This window comes from Canis aureus, chromosome 21 (assembly GCF_053574225.1).
Source record: "Canis aureus isolate CA01 chromosome 21, VMU_Caureus_v.1.0, whole genome shotgun sequence".
NCBI lineage: Eukaryota > Metazoa > Chordata > Mammalia > Carnivora > Canidae > Canis > Canis aureus.
This window is the reverse complement of record NC_135631.1, coordinates 42,439,510-42,464,721: the sequence shown is the minus strand read 5'-3', so window position 1 is coordinate 42,464,721 and position 25,212 is coordinate 42,439,510. Positions and strand designations below refer to the sequence as shown.

The 25,212-nt window shown below is 40.2% G+C and overlaps 1 protein-coding gene and 2 long non-coding RNA genes across 3 annotated transcripts in view; 2 read left to right on the top strand and 1 right to left on the bottom strand.

The window, feature by feature from the left end:
• Positions 1-25,212, top strand: part of LOC144292966 (uncharacterized) — a 412,082-nt gene that overhangs the window by 100,432 nt on the left and 286,438 nt on the right. The window lies entirely within an intron of this gene.
• Positions 11,755-13,716, bottom strand: LOC144292963 (uncharacterized). The gene is made up of 2 exons (XR_013360385.1): positions 12,328-13,716; positions 11,755-12,050 (listed from the first exon to the last, which is right to left on the bottom strand). It is a non-coding gene; the product is annotated as an uncharacterized LOC144292963 (long non-coding RNA).
• On the top strand, positions 13,760-18,072 carry CCDC71L (coiled-coil domain containing 71 like). Its single transcript, XM_077864014.1, has one exon. The coding sequence runs from the start codon at positions 13,764-13,766 to the stop codon at positions 14,520-14,522; it is 759 nt and encodes a 252-aa protein (XP_077720140.1). The 5' UTR covers positions 13,760-13,763; the 3' UTR covers positions 14,523-18,072.

The following is a 25,212-nucleotide window of genomic DNA, read 5'->3' as shown; positions in this document are numbered from 1 at the left end:
CCGGGAGCCCGACGTGGGATTCGATCCCGGGTCTCCAGGATCGCGCCCTGGGCCAAAGGCAGGCGCCAAACCCCTGCGCCACCCAGGGATCCCGGGGGCAGGTGTGTTAGAGGACAGCTGTGGGGGTGGGGTGAGGGTGGAGCTCATGTCACAATAACCAGGTGGTCTGTATTGGTTAGGATGTGTTTGGCCTCACATAATAGTAGTTGAAGTAATAGGAACATCTACTGATTCCTTAACTAGATGTCTGGGATGGGCATTCTCGGGGTTGATTTGATTATCAACAATGTCATTGAGGATCTAGACTCTAGTCCTCCCACCATCCTTGGCTTGCATTTCAGATCCAGGATTTTGCCTCACTGTTGGAAGGGGGCTATGAAAGTTCAATCACCATGGTTCCCCCTCTAGAGTACAGAGCAGGAATAAGCAAGCAGTGTGTCATATCCCTCAGACGTTGGGCTGAATTGGGTTAAATGATGATTATAATGGTGAAGCAGTGAAAATAAGCCTCTAAACAAAGTCTACTGATTATAGCTAATAAAAAGCTCCTCCAGTGGAGGAGGAGAGTTTCTCTAGCCAGGAACTGGTTCTTGTGTGGTGTAGGGATTAAAGGGGAGAGGCCCTTTCTTGAGGGATAAAGAATTTTGTCTTGTTTTGAATTCACCACTGAGTGGCATGCAAATACTAAGTGGCCAAGGCAGCACAAATTGAGCTTATACCCTAAGGTTCTTTGGTGGATCTTACAAAGGCCCACAAACTAGGACCAATCTAACTTTTTCTTTCCTTTTTCCAAATCATACCAAAATTTTATTCCCTGAGAATTCTCCAGTGCCCGGGCTAGGATGTGGCAACCACTGCCAAACGAACCATTGCTATGGACATGTTAGCTCCAGTTGACAAGCATTCTGTATGCACCCAGGCTGGCATCTCCCACACTGGACATGGTTGTTAGGGGCCCTGGGCCATGAACCCTGGGCGACTGCATTACCCACATGGGCTTATTGCTCCTACTAGTTGAAAACTACTGGTCCATAATATTTTACTTTTTATGTCTTCTCATCTTTGAAAAGTAATTTATTTTTTATCTCTTTTGTTCAAAGATTTGAAAGATAAAGGGTTATCCAGTTTATTCACATCACTCAAGGCTAAAATTAGAATAAAATGAGAACAGGAAGGGCAAAGTTATGAAGAGAGCCAAAGAAGATTCTATAATCTTAGAAATGGAAAGATTTGCTTCAAGGAGCACCTTGGTGGCTCAGTCAGTTAAGGGTCTGCCTTCAGCTCAGGTCATGATCCCAAGGTCCTGGGACGGAGCCCCACATCAGGCTCTGTGCTCAGCAGGGAGCCTGTGTCTCCCTCTCCTTCTGCCCCTCTCCCTGTCTCGTGTGCATACAGTCTCTCTCAAAATAAATAAAATCTAAAAAAAAAAAAAAAAGAAAAAAAAGATTTGCTTCAAAATAATTGTTGATGGTTTTTACCATGAACAGGGAGAAACAGTGCGGAAAAGAATACCAGTCTTTGAATCAGAGAACTTTGGTTCAGGATCCTGCTGTGTTATTTTAACTTTGAACACAACAGTTATATTTACTAGGCTTCTATTTCCTTATCCATAAAATGAGTATAATAACATTTTTTCTTGTTTCCTTCACCTAACTCTTTGAGAATTAAATAGCTAAAGTATTTTTGTACTATAAAGCACTATATGCTGAGAAAAATATTAAGACATTATTGCTATATACATGACAAATAAGTGACAAGTAGAAAGATGAGTAAGACACATCTTTAAATGTTTCTGCCTTTTAATGTGTCTTGCTTTGAAGGAGTTTATAATCTACATGGTTCACAACCTTTCTTCTGTTCCAACGCAATTTTTTCTTTCTTTTTTTTTTTTAAAGATTTTATTTATTCATGAGAGACACATAAAGAGAGGCAGAGACATAGGCAGTGGGAGAAATGGCTCCCCACGGGAAACCTGATGCGGGACTCGATCCCAGGACCCCAGGATCATGCCCTGAGCCGAAGGTAGATGCTCAACTACTGAGCCACCCAGCTGCCCCTGTTCCAGCACACTTTAAGGATATACTACATTCCCCTCAGTAATAGTGGTTTTCCTGGAGGTGAGAATATGGTGGGGAATGGATGGGAGAGATAAAAGCAAAACGATACAGCCTCAGAGAAGGAAGAGAACACATAGGAGGTCACATGGCTTTATTGAAGAGCCTCAAAAAATGGATACAAGAAAAAGATGGGGAAAATGAGCAAAGAAACGTAGATGGGAAAGAATAGTTCTAGACTGCTCATCGTAAAATGGGGTATATAGACTAGTACTTACCTCATGGAACTCTTGGGAAGATGAAATGAAGTGACTCTTGGAGTCTGGCTATATGAATATTTGGTGTATGTTAAACCTGGGTTATTAGTAGTCATACCTGTAATTACATATGCAGAATAAGAGTCCCTCAAACATGTTCTCATCCTCAACTCTGGAACATACAAATATGTTCGGTTAAATGGCACAAGGGAGTTAAGGTTGCAGATGGAACTAAAGTTTCTGATCAGGTGACTCTAAAATTGGGAGATTATTCTGGTGGGCTCAACATAATCACAAGGATCCTGAAAAGTTCAAGAAGGAAGCAGAAGAGACAAAAGGCGATGTGAATATTGAAGAAGAGTCAGAGAGATGTAACGTTGCTGCCTTTGAAGATGGTAGAAGAGGCCATAAACTAAGGAGTGAGGCTGACTTCTAGAAGCTGGAGAAGGCAAGGAAATGTATTCAGTCCTAGCACCTCCAGAAAGGAATGCAGCCCTGCTGGCAACTTGATAGTAACCCAATGAGTCCAGCGTCAAACTACTGACCCCTAGCACTTTACACTAATACATTGGTGGTGTTTTAAGCCACCAAGTTTGTGGCAATTTGTTACAGCAGCAATAAGAAACTAATAATGCTAGCCTGTAAGCCTCTTGAGGCAGGTTTTGATACAATTCTGCTCATTGTTCACTTCTAACATTCGTCTTGGTACAGAATAGGCCCCCAAATTATTTGAAAGATTGAATGAATAGGCATTCTATGAATATATGCTGATGAAGTTTGGCAGAAAGTTTTCCTTTGGTCTAGGCATAAATCAGTCTTGGAGATTCGTTAGGGTCATAATTGGAAAGTTTTTAATATCAGGCTATAGAGTTTATTCTTAATTTGGAAGACAATGGAGGTCTACTGAGGATTTCTGAGGACTAAAGGGTAGGATTGGAACTGTGTGTTAGGAATTTAGTCTGGGCAGTATTAAACAAAATTACAAAAACAATTACTTCTCATAATCTATATATGTGTTTAAGAAGCAATATAGTTTTTAAAGTTATAGCACTAATTCATAGACTCTATTTATCTAGTTCATTTTAATACTTAGTTCTCTTTTTCCACATTTATGATTCAATATGTTAATATTTTTCCAATCTGTTACGAATAGTCTCTAAGTCGCTGATTATTTTTACATGTAATTACAGCTGAGTTCCAAAGTTACTAAGGAAAGGAATAGAACAAGTGGAATCTACAATTGAGATCGAACAGTTGGAGAGCTTATAAAAAAATTGTGATGATTTCATTTTTTGGACAGGAATATCAGGTTTCATAGATTAGAGAAAAGCCCACAGACGTATATATTTTGGTTTCAACAAAATGTGACAGAGTTCTTAATAATATCTTCTTGAATAAGAGAGTGTGAGCTAGGTGATGATAATATAAGGCAGGCTTGAGGCTAATGGATCAACCATACTCAAAAAGTGGGCATGTGTCAGCATGCAGAAGGCCCCTTTAGAATGACAGAGGCCTTTCTCATTGAGATGTGCTAATAAATGACCTTGTTGAGGTGGAAGGTGCTTGTTTAATTTTCTAAAAGGATTAATCAAAATCAGACATAACAGAACGCAGATCCCATAGTGTCGCAATAGGTAGGAATATTGGACTGAAGCTAATAAAATGTAATTTAATAGGGATAAGTCTAAAGTCTTCTAAGTACAATATAGTACACAGCATACATAATTTTGGAGAAGTTCATGTGGGAAAAAATTTAAGATTTTTATTTGACTTTAAATTTAATATGAGTTAACAGTATGAAGAAGTTGCTTACTTTGAAGTTTTGACAGTCTAAAATTTAGTTTTTGAGATTATTCTACAAAGCTCAAGAACCGACAACAGGTAAAAGTAAAATGAAAGTAGTTTTTAATTAAACATAAGAAAGCTCTTTAAACTAGACCCAAGGAACACAGAATTTTGGTTAACTTCAGGCCTGACTAATTTTAAGTCTGACCAGTTTCTTGGTTGATTTTCCATATGGCCAATTTCTGATTTGATCAATCATTCATCAATAAATGTTAATATACAATGTTACATTGTAGATTTATCCTCTCATTTTTATTTCTGCCTATTCTCTATTTTTCATTTCTTTATTTTCATTTCCTGCCTTCCTCTGGGTTACTGAAACATTTTTTTAGAGTTCTATTTTGATTTATTCAAAATTTTAAAAATTTGTTTTTTAATTCAAGTATAATTAACATACAGTGTTATATTAGTTTCAGGTGTATAGTATAACGATTCAACAATTCTGTACGTTACACAGTTGCTCAGCAAGGTAAGTGTACTAGTAATCTTCACCTATTTCACCCATCCCTCCCAACTTCCTTCTGGCAACCACCAATTCTCTTCGAGACCTTATTTTTTTTTTAATCTCCTTTTTTTCTTTGCTTGTTTGCTTTGTTTTTTAAAGTCTACATATGAATGAAACCATATGGTATTTGTCTTTCTCTGTTGGACTTATTTCAGTTAGCATTACATTCTGTGGATCCATCCATGTTGTTGCAAATAGCAAGATCTCATTCTTCTTTATGGCCCAGTAATATTCCTCTGTGTGTGTGTGTGTGTGTGTGTGTGTGTGTGTGTGTGTGTGTGTACATATATAGATATATACCACTTCTTTATCCATTCATCTATGGGTGGATACTTGGGTTGCTTATATCTTGGCTGTTGTAAATAATGCTAAAATAAACATCGGGGTGTATATATCTTTTCAAATAAATGTTTTTGTTTTCTTTGGGTAAATACTTAGTAGTGGAATTACTAGATTGTATGATATTTCTATTTTCAATTTTTTGAGGAAACTACTTACTGCCTTTTACAGTGGCTGCACCAGTTTGCAGTCCTACCAACAGCACACTAGGGCTCCTGTTTTCCACACCTTCACCAACATTTGTTTCTTGTCTTTTTGATACTAACTATTCTAATAGGTATTAGGGGATATCTCATTGTGGTTTTGATTTGCGTTGCCCTGATGATTAGTGACATTGAGCATCTTTTTATGTGTCTATTGGCCATTGTATATCATCTTGGGAAATTATCTATTCATGTCTTCTGCCCATTTTTTAATTAGATTATTTTTGATGTTGAGTTGTATAAGTTCTTTACATATTTTAGATATTAACCCCTTATTGGATATATAATTTGTAAATGTCTTTCCCATTTGGTAGGGTTTTGTTTTGTTTTGTTGATGGTTTCTTTTGCTGTGCCAAAAAAAAAAAAAAAAAAAAAAAAAAGCTTTTTATCCTGGTGTAGTCCCAATAGTTTAATTTTGCTTTTATTTCCCTTGGCTGAGGACACACAACTAGAAAACTCTTTCTGTGGCTGATGTCAAAGAGATAACTGCCTGTTTTCTTTTAGGAGAATGTTATGGTTTCAGGACTCACATTTAGATCTTTAATCCATTCGGAGTTTATTGTTGCATATAATGTAAGAAAGTGCTCCAGTTTTGTTGTTTTGCATATAGCTGTCCAGTTTTCCCAATACCATTTGTTGAAGAGACTATCTTTTTCCCATTGTACATTCTTAATCTTCCCTTTGTTGTTCCAGTTTTAGCATATGTCCTACCATAGTGAGTGCAATTAATAATATTTCTGAGTATATCTTTTTTGGTAGGTTTTTAGTGGCTACTCTAGGCATGATGCCATATATACATAATGCAGTCTATTGGTGTCATTTTACCAGTTTCAGCGAAGTATAGAAACCTTACCTCCCTTTATGTCTCTTTATCCTCCCTGTTTCTAATACATTTGTCTTAAATATTTCCTTTACATACATTTAGAACCACCCTGAACAGTGCTATAATTTTTACTTCAACCATTGTGTATGAGTCTACTGGGCTGCCATAACAAAATACCACAGACTTCAACAACAGAAATTAATTTTCTTACAGTTCTGGAGTCCAAGAAGTCCAAGACCAAGATCCTATCTGATTCAGTTCCTGGTGAGAGCTCTTTTCCTGATGCTTTCTCTCTCTGTCCTCACATGATTGAGAGAAACTCTGGTGTCTCTTCCTCTTATAAGGATACAGTCCCTATGGGAATAGGACCCCACTCTTTATTAACCTTAATACCTGCTCACAGACCCTGGGTGGGGGTCACTTTAGTGGCTAGGGCTTCAACCTATGAATTTGGAAGAGCACATTCAGTTCGTAACAACCATCCAACATAATTGAGTAAATTCAATAGGAAAAGAAACGTCTATCATATTTACACATAGTTTTCTTCCTGTAGTTCTTCCTTCCTAATATTTTAAGATGCCTTCTTTTATTGGTTCTCTTCTGCTAGAGAACTTCCTTTAGCCACTATTGCAGAGTTTGCTTCATGTGAGGATATCTTGATTTCCTCTTTGTGGTAGAAGGATATTTTCACTGGGCATAGGAATCTGGGTTGACAGTCCTTTTCTTTCAGCCCTTGAAAAATGTTGAGCCACCTTCTTCTGGTCTCTATGGTTTCTGATGAGAAATCTGGTCATTCAGATGGTTTCTCCATTACAGTTAAAGGTGTCATATTTATCTCACTATACTCAAGATGTTTTTCATTGTCTTTGGTTTTCAAAAGTTTGACAATGATGTGAGTTGGTTTGGATTTTTTGGATTTATCTACTCTAGGTTTGTTCAGTTTCTTGAATCTGTAGGTTTGTATCTTTGCCAAATTTGGAACATTTACAGTCATTATTACATATTATTTCAAATACTTTTTTCAGCCCCACCCTTCTTTCTGCTCTTCTCATAGGCCTCTAATGACACAAATATCAGATTTTAGAGTTCCACAGGTCCCTGAGGCTCCGTTCTGTTTTTTGTTTTTTGTTTTTTTAGTCCTTTTTCTCTCTGTTGTTCAGATTGGATAATATTTATTGTTATATCTTAGGGTTAGGGCTAGGGTTAACCATTTCTTTCCTCTGTCCTCTCCATTCTTCTATTGAGACCAGACCATTTTCTAAGCTCTTGATTTCAATTATTGTATTTTTCAGTTCTAAAATTCCATTTGGTTTTTCTTTCACTTCCTATTTCTTTGCTGAGGTGTTTTATTTCTTTATGTTAGCTTTTTCTTTTATCATTTGTTTCAAGAATGCTTATAATTGCTTGTTAGTGTCTTCATGATGGGGATTTAAATAATTGTATATATATTTCTGTATATACAATTGTATATAATTCTAATGTATATAATTGTATATAATTTTAACATCTTTCTCATCTCAGTGTTGGCATCTATTGATTGTCTTTTTTATATTCTGTGTGAAGTGTTTCTGGTTCTTGGTATGATAAGTGATTTTCATAGAAACCTGGACATTTTGGACTTTACATCATGAGACTCTGGATATTATTTAAACTGTCTGTTTTAGGTGGTTTTCTCCAACATTGTCCCAACAGGGAATGGGAGGGATGCTGCCTCTGTACTGCTAAGCAGAGGCCCAGGTTTCCCACCCTGTCTCCCATGTTACCCAAGTCAGGGAAAGAGACTTCTCATTACTGCTGGGTTGGAGCACGCTGGCTCCCCACCAGACCTTTAATGATAGATCTCTGACTAGAAGGGATAGAAATGTCTTGTTACTGCTCCCCATGTTGTCTCCACTGACACTATGGGGAAGCATTGCCTCTTTACTGCCCAGCAGGGATGAGAGTTGTGATCCCCTGTTTAACCTTCTCTGACACTAGCCCAGCAGGGTTAGTGGGTGCCTTTTTACAGCTTGGTGAGTATCAAAGCCATAGCTGGTTTTTTGTTTTTTGTTGTTTTATTGTTGTTTTGTTTTTTGTTTTTTGGTGGTTTGCTGTAGTAGATTATTTTATAAAAGTTTTTTTGTCTTGCTAGGCTGTTCCTTTCCTGAACCTATAGTTAGAACAAAATTTTGTTGGGGCTTTTTATATCTACATCTGTTGACATTTCTGGGTCATTGGCTTCTCCAGCAGTCAGTCTGAGATATGTGTGGAAAAGAGAAATGAAAAAAAAAAAAAAAACCTAGACAACTCATTGCTGTGTTGTTCTTTGGGCTCTGGGGTCCCTTGCCTGTCTGCTTTCTCCTCTTCATTTTTCAGTCTTCTTGTGTTCATGTTATGGCCAGAGTGTAAAGTTTTAAGTAGCAGGGGGAACATGGAAAGCAAATGTATCTCATCCTCCTGGAGGTGGAAATCCTAGCCTCTCAGTTTATATGGCCTTTATGTATTTCACATTGGCAATATTAATTAGAGCATATCAGAGCTTTGAAATAACTTGTAGAAAAATCTAAATTACTTTAGATGTGTTCTAATAAAAAGGCCAAAAATTTTCTTCATGAAAATTTAATTATTTAATCTCACTCAAACTAAAAACTAATGCTATCTCTTTGGACTAAATACAAGAATGTTAGAAATGACTCTGGACTAACAGAAATCTGGGTTCTGGTTCACAGTCTTCCACCATCCAGTCATGTGAACTTGGGTAGATTTCTTGGCATCTCAATATTGTCATCTGGATTAAGAGTGTTGGGTTCATTAGATGATCTCTAAATTTCTTTCTGGCAATAGTATTTGACTTTTCTCTCAACAATTTATTACTTTAAAAAAATCTCTAGGCTCCCACTATAATACAGGGTTTGAAATATGTTGGTTAAATCAAGTAAAATCCTTATGATTTGATAAGAAAAATAAGAATAGCTATTATTTATTGGATGGTTAGTGTGATCCAGGCACTATAATAAATAGCTTATGAATGTTATTTCATCCAGTCTTTGATCAATTAAAAAAAGAGATTATATCCATTTTATAGAGGGGAAAATTAAGGCTCAGAAAGGTTAAAAAATGTGTCTCAGGATATTTTTTTCCTGAGGATTTAAAAAAATAAAGATATATTTGATTCCAAAATTGATGTTCACAACCACTTATATATGCTTTTAAAAAATAGCTTTTAAAGTATTGATATATAGTTTTTATACAATGTTATATTAGTTGACAACATAATGATTTTAGACAACATAGTGATTTTATTCTATGCTCACCACAAGTATAGCTACCATCTGTCACAATATAAGACTATTTCAATACCAGTGATTATATTCCCTGTGCTGTACCTTTCATCCTTGTGGTTTATTCATTCTGTAATTGGAAGCCTGTACCTCCCACTCCCTTCACTCATTTTGCCCACCCTGCACCCCCTTCCTTCTGGCAACTAGCAGTTTGTATTTATGGGTCTATGTTGTTACAAGTGGCAACATCTTATTCTTTTTTATGGTTGAGTAATATTCCATTATATATACATACCCTTTCTTCTTTATCCATTCATCTACAATGGACACTAGGGTTGCTTCTATATCTTGGCTATTGTAAATAATGCTGAAATAAACAGAGGGGTGCATATGTATTTTTTAAGTAGTCTTTTTGTTTTCTTTGGTTAAATATTCAGTAGTAGAATTACTGAATTGTATATTTTTATTTCTAATTTTTTAAGGAAACTACACACTGTTTTCCACAGTGGTTGCACCAGCTTGCAATCCCACCAGCGGTGCATGGTTCTTTTTTCTCCATATCCTTGCCAGACTTATTTCTTGTCTTTCTGATACTAGCCATCCTGACAGGTGTGAGGTGATATCTTACTGTGGTTTTGATTCACATTTCCCTGGTAATTAGTGATATTCAGCATGTTTTCATGAGTGTATTGGCCATCGTATGTCTTGTTTGGGAAAATATCTGTTCAGGTCTTCTGCCCATTTTTTTTCATTGGATTGTGTTTTTTGCTGTTTGTTTGTGTAAGTTCTTTATATATTTTGGATATTAACCCTAAGGGTTTATCATTTACAAATATCTTATTTGGTGGGTTGTCTTTTGTATTGTTGATGGTTTCCTTTGCTGTGCAAAAGCTTTTTATTTGGATATAGTCCCAATAGTTTAACTTTGCTGTTATTTCCCTTGCCTGAGGAGAAGACACGTTTGGAAAATGTTGCTAAGGTTGATGTCAAAGAAATTAGTGCCTGTGTGTGTTTTTTTGTTTTTTTTTTCTAGGAATTTTATGGTTTCATGTCTCACATTTAGGTCTTTAATTTTAAATTCATTCTGAGTTTATTTTTGTGTATGGTGTGAGAAAGTGGTCCAGTTCTCCCAACACAATATATTGAAGAGGCTGTCTTTTCCTTATCTCAATATATTCTTGTCTCCTCTGTCATTCATAGATTAGTTGACTATATTCACTTACATACACTTTTTTTTATGTTCTGGCCACTTTTCAAGAAGCACATTGTTTAATAGATGGGGGACCTTAAAGCAGAGGTCTAGGTAGCTAGAGATGTATTTTATTTTAGTTTTCTCCAATCACTTTATTCTGCTCAGATTTATTTTTAAACTACATCATTTATATATTTAAGAAGTATACAGATACAGCTACCTTTTTTTTCCTGTTCATTCTCATTATCCATCACTTAGTTATCTGATATAGGAAGCATCATTCCCCATGAGAAGTAAAGGAGTAAACTTAGGACTTTAGACAGCCATTCCTTAAGAAGAAAAATTTGAGAACTTTCCATAAACTTTATAGTGTCTCAGGACAGTCCTAGGAACTAGAAGAAACATATGATCTTTATGAGTAAATTTTAGTTGCTAATAGTGAACGGATAAAGATTTCAGTTAATCAAAAGGTAGAGGTCAAGAAGAAATGTAAGAAAAAAAAGAAGTAGAGAAAAGAGAAGAATAGAGAGAGGAGACAATGTCAGATTTAAAAGTATATGAAAATGTAAGCAATTTGACCTGATACTAATCCCTAAAAATATTTCATAAAAAGTAGTTTTATCTGAGGTAAATTAAATGAACATGTATTATATAAAAGAACTGCTGAACGCTTTGCAAGTTGTTGAGATCTTATGTTTTCTTAGAATCAAAATTGCATTAAAGAAAGATTTAGGCTCCTAATTGAAATCAAATCTGTAAGTCTGTGTAGATGCCCGTTATGTATTTATGTGGCAAAAGACCCCCTGAAGTACCTATAATATGATAAACATGGAAGGAAAGGAATAACAAACAATATGAGAAGCCAGGAGTACATAAATCCTTATTTCACCCTCTTCTTTTATTATGAAGTCCCCTTATCAGTCTGCTGGCTCACTCTGTGAGATTATCTGTCAGTATGCAGGGGCATTCCAGTGGAAGTTATTCAAATTTCACATTAATATGTGTTCTCAGAATTATCAAGAAAATTAGTCATGATGTAAAAAGTAGTAATATCATTTCTTTATAAGGACTTAGGAAGCTGGTAATTGGCTCCTTAATATTGGTCTGACGTTAGGTGTGTTTTTCCAGGAAAGGAAAATGATCTTCTCTTCAGAAAGCTGCCATGATTTTTGGGTAGGCAGAGAACTGGTCTCTTGATAGGAAGTTCTGTATTTGCCATAAACCCATTGTGTGGGGAAGGCGTTCTGGTGGTGTAGGGAAACAACTTTCAGAATAGTTTTGGTTTAGTTTTTATTAAAACCTCGTTCAAACAAAATATCTGTTCATTCCAATACAACACCGATCAAAACTGCTCCATTTTGGGGAGAGTTGAAGTAGAAATAGGGGTACAGCTCTGTCCATTGGTCACGTCTCATGCGTTATGCATTTTCTGCTGAACCTCCGAGTCTAGGCAGCACAGAAGCCTCCAGTGAAATATAAAGACCTCTGGGTTAGGAATCCAATAAACAGGAGTCCCGGTGGTGCTATCAACAAGCCCTATTAGTGAGCCTCCGTGGGTCCAGATTTCCTCATCTGTGAAATAAGGAGACTGAACTTGGTGTCTTTCAGCTCAAATATTGGAGGGGGACTATTAGGAACTATATGCAAATCAGAAAACTTCTGTGCTTTATCAGTCTTTGACGGGAAAGTAAGATGCTCACTGAGGGGTAAAATCTGCATGCTTACGTCAAAGTTCTACGTACTGAGATCCACCTTAACAATGTAAGGGAGTTAGGAGAAAGTTGCATCATAAATGCAAAATATAAAATTGTGCTGTTCTAAGCCATTTCACCATATCCTTCTTTCTCACCCCATTGCAAGTAATCCGCAGGATTTCACTGATGGACTTAGCAAACACGGAGTGCCCACTGGAGTGCCAGTCAGGAGAGAGAGAGAGAGAGAGAAGGACCAGGGAATGGACCACTCCCCTATAAACATTCTCATTATCCATCACTTGGTTATCTGATGTAGGAAGCATCATTCCCCACGAGAAGTAAAGGAGCAAAACTTAGGACGTTAGACAGCCAGCCATTCCTTAAGGAGAAAAATCCGAGAACTTCCCATAAACTTTATAGTGTCTCAGGACAGTCCTAGGAACTAGAAGAAACTAGCCCTACTTTCCCAGCCCTTCTCCCCTCAAACGCAGAAGGGAATGTGTCCTTAACAACGGACTTATTACCAAGAGAACTTTATCGATTGTGACGCTGCAGCTTTTCTAGATGAGAGAGAGGGTGCTGCAGAGGCACCTGCTACAACTTCAGTGAAAAGGTGGAGCGCAGTCATTTAGACAGAACGACTCATTCATAAAACCAGGGCTGTTTCCATCAAGGAGAACGGCTGTGCCGTGATTGGTCTCTGATCAACTGGAGCAACGAGGGGGTAGTGTTACAGGTATAGCGGCCCTTGCTTCCCCCGGAGGCAGAGCGTCTTCTTAAATAGGAAGATGGTTCCATGGCCTAGGAGGAGACCATCCCGCCAACGCTGCCCTCAGGACCCGAAGGAATCTGGATTATTGTTGGTTGCCTGAGACGGATCAGGGCCAAAGGAAGGAAGAGTTGAAGATGCCAGGGGAGGTGTTGGACGGTCTGGAAGGGAAGTGGGCAAGGCCCATCCCCTGTAGGTTGGACCCCCCCCACCCCCCACCCCCAGTTCCCTGCTGGGAGAGGAGGGACCGCCTGTGTCGTGCAGACTGGTGGGTCACACAGGCACCCGCTCACTCCGAGGGGGGCTGTCCCCAAGGTGGGGCGGAAGGCCGCCGTCCCCGCACGCCCACCCAACTGTGGACTGGCGTTCAAGGGCCTCCACCAGCACCCAGCCCAGCACCATCTTCCAGGGCCTGGCCTCTCGGCCCCGCCCCCTCCGCTAGTCCCCGCCCCCTCCCAGAGAGCACCCAATGGGCGGAGCCGGGGCCGCGGTGGGCGGGGCCCGAGGCGGGCGCATTTAAAGAAAGGCAGAGGGCGAAGGGAGGCTAGAGAGGAGAAGAAAGGAACCGGGGGGCCCGGCGCCGTCCAATGACAAAGCCCAGGGGTGGGCGCCGGCCGCCATCTTGTGCCGGGCGGCAGGATATTCGCCCGCGTCTTCCGCCCTCGGAGGGGGAGGGGCGGCGGCCGAGGCGAGAAAAGTAGCGAGAGCGGCGCCGGCCCGGAGGCGCCAGCAGCGGCGGCCGCCGCGGAGCCGGACGCGGGCGGGAGGGCGGAGGGCGGAGGGCGGGCGGGGGCGAGCGCGGGCGGCCCCGAGCGGCCTCCGATGCGGCGCAGCGTCAAGAGGCGGCGGCGCCGGCCCCCGGCCGCCCCGGCCCCGGCCGCCCGGGGCGGCGGCCTTCGGGCCGGAGGAGGGGCCGGGCCCGAGGCGCGGGAGGAGAAGGTGGTGTACTCGCGGTCGCAACTGTCGCTGGCCGACAGCACCGAGACGCTGGGCGACGCCTTCAAGCTGCTGGTGCCCCGCAGCACGGAGTTCATGAGCTCGGACGCGGAGCTCTGGAGCTTCCTCTGCAGCCTCAAGCACCAGTTCTCGCCGCACATCCTGCGCAGCAAGGACGTCTACGGCTACGCCTCCTGCCGGGCCCTGGTGCCCGACCCGCCGCCGCCCCCCGCCGCCCGCCGCCACTCGCGCGGCCCGGCCGCCAGGAGGAGGCGCCGCGGAGCCCGGCCGGCCGCCGCCCGCCGGAGGAAGCCGCCCCCGCCCCCGCCGCCGCCGTCCCCGCCGTCCCCGCCGTCCCCGCCGCCGCTGTCCCCGCCGCCGTCCCCGCCGCTGTCCCCGCCGCCGCCCGCCGCCGCCGCCCCCGCCGCCCCCGCCGCCCCCGGGCCCTGCTTCGGCGGCCGCAGCCTGGAGGAGATCTGGAGGGCGGCCACCCCGACGCTGACCACCTTCCCCACCATCCGCGTCGGCGGCGACGTGTGGGGCGAGCGCAGCCTGGCGGCGGCGCGGCGCCGAGCGCGCCAGGTGCTGCGAGTGAACCTGGAACCCGTGGTGAGGCTCCGCCGCTTCCCGGTGCCCCGGGCGTGAGCCGCGGCCCGGCCCGGCCCGAGCGGCCGCCCAGTGACAGTCGAGTGTTTACAGACCCGGCCCGGACCGCGTCCCCTAGTGCACTTTACGGGCGGGGGAGCCCCGGAGGCGCCCTTCCCGGCCCGGCAGGTGCGCGCCCCCCGCCGCCCCCCGCCGCCCCCGGGCCGCCCCCCGGGCCGCGGGCGGAGGACCCAGCAGGACCCGCCGCGGAGCCCCGGCCCCCCAGCCCCGCGTGGAGACGCCTCCAGGACGCTCGGGGCACATCCGTTTTTTTCCTCCCCTTTCGGACTCTCTACCTCACTGGTCTGGAAGTCCTCCGAAGTCATTCTTTTTTTTTTTTTTTTTTTCCCCAAAGGAATTTGGTTTCGCGCTTGTGTAATAAAGCTAGAATTTACTTGGCTGTCCATCCATCGGCCTTCCCGCCCCCCCCACCTCTTCCCACCCCAACCTTTTTTTTTTTTTTTTTTTTCTTTTTTCCTCTTTTTTTCTTGTCGGGACTGCCAACCCCTCTTTCTGGAGGAAAGATCGACTACGTTTTCAGAGGTGTTGCACCAGTCTGTGCTCAGGGTATTCTGAATCCCACTCGTTTCCGCGTTTCAACTGGATTCCAAAGCTTTGACCAAGGATATTTTTCTAGGGAATTCAAGCTACGACTGTCAGTAGTGTAAGGATTTGTATGGCTTCGAATTTCGTGGGCTCAGTGACTACAAACAAAGAGATGCAAAGTATGACTGTTAAAACATTTTTTTTTGATGTGTTTCTAAAAGATTTTTTATATTGAGACTTAATGTTTATATTTACTGAGCTCCTAAAGGAAAGTGGTAGAAACTCGTGAAGTTTTGTTTAGGAAAAGTTGACCTGTTAAATCCTTTTTAATCGAATAAAATTTAAAGTGCACTGAAACCACATGGCTTGTGATTGAAAACAAACAAACAAAAAAGAATGAATGAATGATTCTAAAGAACTGGTGTTGGTTAAAGAGATGGATGGAATCCGACTGCAAATGATTTGGCCTCCTTGTACTCGTCTCACATACCGACCTGGGACCATTTCAAGGATAATTTATTTTAAAATGGAATTCGCATAGGAAAAATGAGTAGGTGTAAACGCTGCGATTAAAATGCTACACAGAATACCCATTGGAATTCTCAAGTATTCATGATCCATCCAGAGGGGTGAGGCATTTCTTGGTATCAAATAACTGGTCGAAGTTGACTGGGCAAAATAAGATTTTCCTTCCTTGCTTTTGTTGTTGGATAACAAGAAATGTCCAGATTACTATCCATCACTCTTAAAAACATCATAATTCGTTGACCGTTGTACGCCATGAATTTTCCTTTATTACTTTTTTTTTCTTTTCCATTCGTAATTATGTTTGCAGTTATTGGTCTTTTGTTTGACAGCCGAAAACCACAGGAATCGAACAGGCGAGCCACACAGAATACTGACCCTTCTTTTACACTTTTGTAATAGTGTTTATACCATATGGCCCAGTGTGGAATTCTGGATAATCCAAGTGCCTTTGGTCATTGGTGGCAGCAAGACTGATGGTTTTTAGCCAGTGGTGCCACAGCCAGATTTTACTGCAATATCTAAAGGGTCAAGTAGTGACTTTGCACCACTGTTATTGCAAATTTAAGTATTCTGCTATGGAACCATCCATACCAGGCTGGAACATGACCTATGAAATCTTCAATGTCAAGGTTTCTTTCTGCTTGGCAGCTTCTTAGGGGAATAATGAGAGTTGCGATTTTGACTCTTGTGTTTTTAGAATTCAAATGGCATAGCTTTCTGAAATGAATTTTTCAAGTTTAATAGTTAACAGTAGCAGTTTTGTGACTTTAATTTCAGTGTTCTTGTTTTGTAAAAAAAAAAAAGATCTATATATATATATACATATATATATATGACTTTATGCCAGTTTCCCAGTAAGCCTCATATTCTTTTATTCACTACTCAATGATAATGTGTTGTTACAAATACTGTCACATGAGTAAATAAAAGTGAATAATTACTTAGAAGATGGAGAGTGTTAAATTATATTTGTGTGATAGGAAGCTTATATATATTCTTTTGGTTATTAGCTTCCATTGCCAACTGTACTTAAATGCATAGGGTTTTCCTCCCCTCTTCCCAAATTGTTAACTTTTTTAGCTGATTAGCACCTGAGAAAAAGAATATGTATTTGTACCACTTCACTATTGTATATAATTTTATAATAAGTAAAAAAATAAACCCAATGGCCATATTAGAATGTAATTTCAACATATAGCCTATCTAGAGAGGTTCCCAGATGATTTTGAAATTAGGTGTAGCTGGGAGGATAACTTTGCTCAGCACAAAATTGAAACGTAACCATTGACACCATGCATTTATTTTAACTGAGAATCTTATTTTTTTTCCTCTTATGCCTTCCTCATTACTTTAGTGCGCTTTAACTTGCATAAATACTTTGGATTATCTGGGCTATCTGGTTTCGGTTTGGATCTGATTGCCCATCCTAAATTCAATATGTTATTTATCTGGCCTGTTAAAAAATCATGCCATTTCTAGTTTGTGAAATAAGATGTAAAAAAATCTTTATTTTTGCCAAGTTGTCTTTAGCAAAACCTTGCTAAAGTTAGTTGTTTTACGACTTATAAAATGTGAAGAAACAACTAATATAGTTGATTAGTATATTAATAGTAGAATGGAAGTATTTTATGGATACGCTTGGGGAGAATGTGAAAAGGAACTTGGCACGGTGGCCTTTATGGTGAGGCATTCAGTTACTGTCTTCTAAAGTGAGTCCGTAGCTTAGCTTGTATATAGTCTTTTTTTTTTTTTTGAAAGAAATCCCATAATCTTTATTCATTCTCTTACCTTTATATCTCATATGGCACAAGTAAAGGGGGAAAGTAGGAGGAAGAAGTTTATCACCTTGCTATGCTTTTATTTAGTCTTGAGTGCCTAAATGTGGTGACCGGCACCTCAGATAACCTTTTCAATTCCTAATGTCCTTATTATCCTCCTCCTTGTCAACCAGCAGCTTCTTTTTCTTTACCGAATCCAGTAACGTTACGATGGTTGAGGGCAAGCTTCATTGTTGTTAGTGCAAAGTGTCACTGTTGTGGTGTGTATTTATTTTGTCCAAGTTTGAGTACCTGATTGGACAGGTGTAAGTTAAACTGGTGGCCGACACATACTGATTTGCTGTGTGCAAACAATAGTACTATTTTTCTGGAAACTGTTCCGTAAAAACACATGGAAAATATTTGAATATGAAAAAAAACCCGAGCAATTTTGAACTCAGAAGTTTTTCGTTATTTAAAGGATTGCCACAGCACTCTTTAAATTGGTGTTTTTTAATGCACATATATACATAATATTTACTTTGTTGGTGTGTTTAAAATAATTTTGGTAGACTGTTATGTCTTAAGTGCATTAGAAGGCAATTGTTTGTAATGGAACTGAATTGTTTTCTTGGACAGTTTGATGTGCGCATATGATTAAGATTTGCAATCTGGTTGTACTTTTTAATTTATTAACTGTAAATAAATTTTAGAGAATATACAGTGTCTGGTCTTTCAGTGGTGTTGAAAGTTTTTGAGATGGGATTTTATGTTTGCACGTGAATTGGGAAGTATTTTTATGATGAGATGAAGTTTTGACTTCTTTTTGTGGACTTCGAAATCCTGGAGGTCCTGAGATACGTGTTTTATGCTATCTTGGGAGTCAGTGTTACACATCAGCTTTGTCTTGACGATCTAGTGAATCTCCAGAACAGTGCTGTATGCCCAAGCCATTATCCAGTGTGCCATCAATAGAGACTTTAAAAAACGCATCAAAATTCAATTTTGAATCCTGCCCCCCCTGCCCCCCCCCCCAACCATGTGGTGGTGATAAAAGTCTATCACTCACGTTTTTTCATGTTATGGAAGAAAGTAAGTGTACTCAACATGAGTAGCAGCAGTAAAGGCTGTTCTACTGAATAGAGTAGAGCCAGGAATTTTCATTGCAGTCTAGTAGGTAGAAGTGGGAGTGCTGACAAGAGCAGGATTCGTGGTACTATGTGGCCTGAATTTGTTCTTATGTAAGAGTTCCTACCAGTAACTGGAGGCAGTGGCGTAATGGCTGTGGATCTCATTGCCTGGGATGGGATTAAAGCTTTTACCACTTGCAAACATTAGAACTTTGGGTAAATTACAAAAATGTACTGTGCTTTAGGTTTCTCATGTATCCAATGTAGGCAGTAAAAGAAACTATTGGGTTATTGAAAGGATTAAAAAGAATAGTAACAGGAGAACTCATAGGAAATGCTTAATAAATGCTATTAATTGAAGGGATGTGTGCTGAGTATATATATACACTCAAAGGAATACTCAAAAGGAGTGGCCCTTTGGGAGTTGAGTATCCTAAAAGTAGAGTGTGGTCTGGGACAGCCAAAGACAAATTATCAGAAGGTAATTTGTGGGTGAATTAAATTGAAGATAGAGACAGCAGGAGGTTGGATTAAGTTTATTTACTAGGTAAGTAAACTTCACTGTTGGAGGTTTTCCAGCCTTTCTTAAAAATGTCAGGCCCTTTTATCATAGCTCTGAAAGATACTCAAAATATGCTGTTATGTATATTAAACTGAGAACTTATAAAAGTGGTAGATTAAAGTTACTGATCAAGAACTTGCCAAATTTCAGCATTAAATTTTCACTTGGAGTAAGCTCAGTGAGGCTTGCTTAAAAACCATGTTAATTTACATGTGCAGAACTAAAGTAGAACCAATTTGTGTAAGCTTTGTACTTCCTGTGTTAAAGGAAATGAATGAGTGCAATAGTTAGGTTTGAAACAGCATTAAGTTATTACCAAAAGTAAAGAAAAAATATTCTCACATTTGGAGCATTGACACACTCATCTTTAGATTTTGGGTCTAATGCCTGTAATTTAGCTCTGATTCCTCCCAGCACAAAGAAAAACAATGTATTCTAAGTTGGTGAGGAAGCCAAAGTTGCAGTTTCTGAGATGAACACAAGAAGAATTTCCCTAGATGGATGTTATCCAGTGGTAAGAAGCTCAAAACTGAGCCCGATTGCAGATTGCGCAAGAGCAATGACTTTTCAGTGTCAGCACTCACTTGTCTTGGTAAATGTCACCCTGAACTGTAATTCATAACATGATGAACATATGCAGACCCCCGGCTGGAAGGCAGTGCTCCTAACACCACCAAACAGTATGGCTGCCCAACCAGTTCTCATAAATTTTCTACTGGACTCCAAACTGGACTTCTCTTGCCTTTGAAAGTATTCTAAGACATGTTAACTTTGAGATTTTTTTCCCAAGTACTGAAATTAGCTATGTAAACTGTATATATATATATTTCTCTTTCCTGTGAGTTTTTCAAGTATATATTCTTTATTTTTTTTAAATTTATTTATTCATGAGAGACAGAGAGAGGCAGAGACCCAGGCAGAGGGAGAAGCAGGCTCCATGCAGGGAGCCCAATGCGGGACTCGATCACAGGTCTCCAGGATCATGCCCTGGGCCGAAGGCAGGCGCTAAACCCCTGAGCCACCCAAGGATCCCCCTATTCCTTAACTTTAAATGCTAATAGAGAGAGTGAAGATAAAAGGGTGTGATTTAGGGATGTACACTCCAAGGTTAATAAAATTATTAAAGCATAGTATACATATAAAAGCTACATATATTAAATGTATTATAAGCATGGCTTGAAGAAATTGCATAGATTCAGTATGCTTGTAGAACCAGCACTCATTAAAAAACCAGAGCATTACCAGTACCCCAGGGGACCCCTATACCTCTTTCTGTCAATGTTTCCCCTTGACGATAACAATTATTCTGACTTCTTACAGCATAGATAACTTTTACCTGTTTTTGGACTTTATAGAAATGGAATTATGTGTCCTATGCCTAAGCTTCTTTCACTCAAATTATGTTTGTGGTATTCATGTAATTGTGTGTAGTTATAAACCTTTTATTCTCGGTGGTGTGTAGAATTCCATTGTGTGAATAGAGTCTAGAGTGTTTCTGCAACTCTTGATGAGCACTCCGGTAGATTCGTTTGGGGCAATTATGAATAAAGCTTCGGTGGACATTATAGAACACATGTTTTGGTGAATATTTTTTTTCAAATCTCAATAATCTAGGAGTGAATTTGCTGGGTCACATGTTATACAAATGATCAGCTTTGGTGAGATACTGCCAAACAGTTTTCCACAGTGGTTGTACCGATTTACATGAACTTCCATAGTGGTGCCTGAGAGTTCTGGGTTCTTCATAGCCTTGCCAACACTTGCTATCTCTTATCCTTTTCATTTTAGCTATTCCACAAAGTCAACAGATTTTTTTTAAATATTAAAACATTTCAGTTCAAGAGACGTGTACAAATGATAAAACACACACATACGCAAACCACCTTAAATTGCACATAAGGACTTGCAATAAGAAAAACAAAAGGCTCCGTTTCACCCACAAATACCTCTTTCCTAGAGGTAACACTTTAAAAAAAATTTATTCATGAGAGACACACAGAGAGAGGCAGAGACATAGGCAGACGGAGAAGTATGCTCCCTACAGGGAGCCTAATGCAGAACTCGATCCCAGGACTCTGGGATCACACCCTGAGCCAAAGGCAGATGCCCAACCGCTGAGCCACCCAGGTGTCCCAAACTCTGGCTTTTTTTTTTTTTTTTAAACAGGCTATTTTTTTTAAGGACAGTTTTAGTTTTAAAGATAAATTGCACAGAAAGTACAGTCTCCCCACCCCCATGGGTTTCTACAGTAACTAATACCTTGCATTAATGTGGGTACATTTATTGTGATGGATGAGCCATTCTTGACACATTATTATTAACTACTGTTAGGATTTACTCTTTGTGTTATATAGGTTCCTAAGTTTTGATGAACACAAAATGTCGGGTATCGATACCATTGCAGCATCATTCCGAATAGTTACCACCCTAAAAATGCCCTGTGCTCCACCAATTCACCACTTCCTCTCTCACCCTAAACCCCGACAACCATTGGTCTCTTTATCTGCCTCCATGGTTGTACTTTTTTTCAGAATGTCATTATAGTGGGAATCATAAAGCATGTAGCTTTTTCAGATGGCTTTCCTTCCCTTAGTAATAGGCATTTAAGTTTCCTCCATGTCTTTTAGATAGCTCCCTTCCTTCCTCTTCCCCTCCCAGCTCCCCCTCCTCCCTTCCTTCCTTCCTTTCATGAAGGGAATTCAGTTTTTAATAGAGTTTGAGGTTTACAGAAAAATGGACTGGAAAGTACAGAGGTTTCCTCTGTTCTCCCTCCTGTCCCCCGAACACATATTTTCCCCTATTATAAACATCTTGTGTTTGTGTAGCACGTTTGTTACAATTGATGAACCAATATTAAGAATATTATTAACTAAAATCCATAGTTTGTTTTAGGTTCACCGTTCATGTTGTGCAGTCTTGTGAGTTTTGACAAATGCATAATGTCATGTTTTGAAGCATTTCACTATCATACCGGATAGTTTCACTGCTGTAAAAATTGTCTGTGCTTCGTCTGCTCATCTCTCCCTTCCCCCCGAGTTCCTGGCAACTACAGGTTTCTTTACTGTCTCCAGAATTTGAGGCAACACTTTTAACGGTTTCAGGTTTTTATTCTTTTATTGGTTATCTTTGTAATTCTAAATAGTATACTGTACTGCTGTTTATGATTTATCAGTATTAGGCACCATCTACTGACTTCCTCTATGAAGACGATACATAAGTTCAGTTAAGCCACCTCTCTCCTCTCGCCTCACCTTCCTGTATGCTTATCTTACTGAATTCCTGTCTTTATTACTGTTTCAGTCAGGATCCAGCCAGACAATGAGTCACTATAGGTATTTTAAAGAGTTATACATGTGATGGGACGGTGCAGAAGCCAAACGAAGGATGGTCAAGCAATCAGGAATAAGTATCATCAGAAAGCTATTTCCACTCCCAGGGCTGCAGAATCATAGAACTGTGCCTGGTAGAGCTGGGAATAGAAGAGGCTGCCTGGAAAGGAGCTAGGATCTCTGAGGAGATAAAATCACTGCTAGAAAGTACGACGGGAGAGAGGACAATATCTGAGCTTATACCGTCCTCCCCTTTTCCAGCCAGGCTTCCATTGGTCAAACCACTCTGGAAGCCAGTTGACAAGGAAACTAAGAAATAGAATTTGTAGGAGAAGTTCAGGAACTGGATCTGAGGGCAAACAGGCATAATGGATGAAGTTACATATGTGTGTGGTTAGGGTTCTCCAGACAGTCGGTAAACATAGGATTTGGCTCACATGATCGTGGAGGTTGGGAGGGGCAGGCCCAGGAGAGCCCATGGTGTAGTCTAGTTTGAATCCAAAAGTCTACAAATCAGGAGAGTTTATGTTGTATGTTCTAGTCCAAGTCTGACTCTGAAGACAGGAAAAGACCAATATTCCGGCTTGAAGACAATCAGATAGAAACAGTGGGTTCTTTCTTACTCAGCCTTTTGTTCTATTCAGGACTTCAATTGATTAGATGAGGCCCACCAGTATGTGGGAGGGCAATCTGTTTTGCTTAGTGTCCCGACTCAGTTGTTAATTGTACTCAGGAACATCCACATGGACTCACTAGAAACGATGTTTAACCAAATATCTGGGCACCCTATGGCTCAGTCAAGTTGAAACATGAATTGCAGGATGTAATTTTAAAATAGATACTTAAATTTCTCTTACTTGTTCTTTCAGTTTTCACTCCCTACATTGTAAGATAAATGCCTTCCTTATCCTTCTGGCACTTTTTCTTTCTCTCCTGCCCCAGTTAGATTTGGACCTTTATTTGTAATAGTTGTTAACATTGTTATTTGGCCCTGTAATCAAGTCTCTTTTAGCTTGTCCATGTAAATAGATGGTTTACATTGTTGTGATTATGTAAATAGAATCCAAATCTTAGAATTACTGATCCTTCCTTACAACCCTTGGACCTTTTGACTTAGGACAGCTCTAGCATCGGGGTGAAATGGACTCTTTTACTTTGTGGTCCATCGTGCTTTACACCACGCCATATCTTGGTTGGCTCATTCAGACTTAAGACCATCTCATGGATATTTTTTGGTTTTCCTTAATTTTCTGATTGCATTTCTTTATTTTCTTTCAATGTTCTCAAATCATGCCGCATGTGTAGTCATCGTGTTTTCCTCTTAGAGTTGTCTTATTGGATGCTTCTCTCCTCCTGCCCCAAGTTAGCCTGGAGGCTCAGTAGGCCTGCTTCATAGCTTTCATTCTGATGTTTTCCTTTGTGGCTGTCCTAATTCGGTTCCATAGTTTCATGGTAACATGACGGTCTGGGAAGGTAGTGAGTGTTGAAGAGCCTGGGTGCGTAAGTCAGACTGCCTGGGGTTAGGCCTTAGTCCTACCACTCACCAACTGTGTGACCTTAGGTAAGCTGTTTGGCTTCTTCTTTTTTTTTTTTTTTTTAAGATTTTATTGATTTATTCATTAGAGACACAGAGAGAGGCAGAGACACAGGCAGAAGGAGAACTCAACTCCCTACAGGGAACCTCACAGGGACTTGATTCCAAGACCTCAGGATCACAACCTGAGCACCTGAGCCAAAGGCAGACGCTCAACCACTGAGCCACCCAGGCACCCTTGGTTTCTTTTTCTTTTTTTTTTTTCCTTGGTTTCTTTATAACACAGTTTTTCTCATCTATAAGATAATAATAGTAATAGTATATACTTAATAGGATTGTTTTATGATTAAATGGAATAATATGTGAAAATCACTTAGAAGACTACCTGGCACAAAAATAAGTAATCAGTTAACACTAGCTATTATCAATTATATTTTTTCTTGTTTCTCCTCCCCTTGTTTTTTTTTTTTTCTCCCCTTGTTTTGCTGGAGTACATCCTCAGATAACTTCCTAAAAAAGAATGAATAGAGTTAAGTGTTCTTAGACTTTGCATGTCTGAATATATCTTTATTCTGTCCTCACATTTAATTGACAATTTTTTGGTTTTTTTGTTTTTATTGAAGTTTGATTTGCCAACATGTAGTCATCCCGTACTCATCCCATCAAGTGCCCTCCTCAGTGCTCATCAACCAGATACCCCAACCCCCCACCAACCTCCCCTTCTGCAACCCTTTGTTCATTTCCCAGAGTTAGGAGTCTCTCATGGTTTGTCTCACCCTCTCTAATTTTTCCCACTCATTTCCCCTATAATCCTTTTACTCTTTATTATATTCCCCATATGAGTGAAGCCATATAATGATTGTCCTCTGATTGACTTACTTCACTCAGTATAATACCCTCCAGTTCCATACACGTCGAAGCAGATGGTGGGTATTCATTGTTTCTGATGGCTGAGTAATATTCCATTGTAATTGCACCCAAAAGCATAAGATACCTAGGAATAAACCTAACCAAAGAGGTAAAGGATCTATACCCTAAAAACTACAGAACACTTCTGAAAGAAATTGAGGAAGACACAAAGAGATGGAAAAATATTCCATTATCATGGATTGGAGGAATTAATATTGTGAAAATGTCAATGTTACCCAGGGCAATTTACATGTTTAATGCAATCCCTATCAAAATCCCATGGACTTTCTTCAGAGAATAGGAACAAATAATCTTAAGATTTGTGTGGAATCAGAAAAGACTCCGAATAGCCAGGGGAATATTGAAAAAAGAAAACCAGAGCCGGGGGCATCACA

Bases quoted from the DNA above. Each gene is read 5' to 3' on its own strand.
- CCDC71L (XM_077864014.1), top strand. From the start codon at position 13,764: ATGCGGCGCAGCGTCAAGAGGCGGCGGCGCCGGCCCCCGGCCGCCCCG.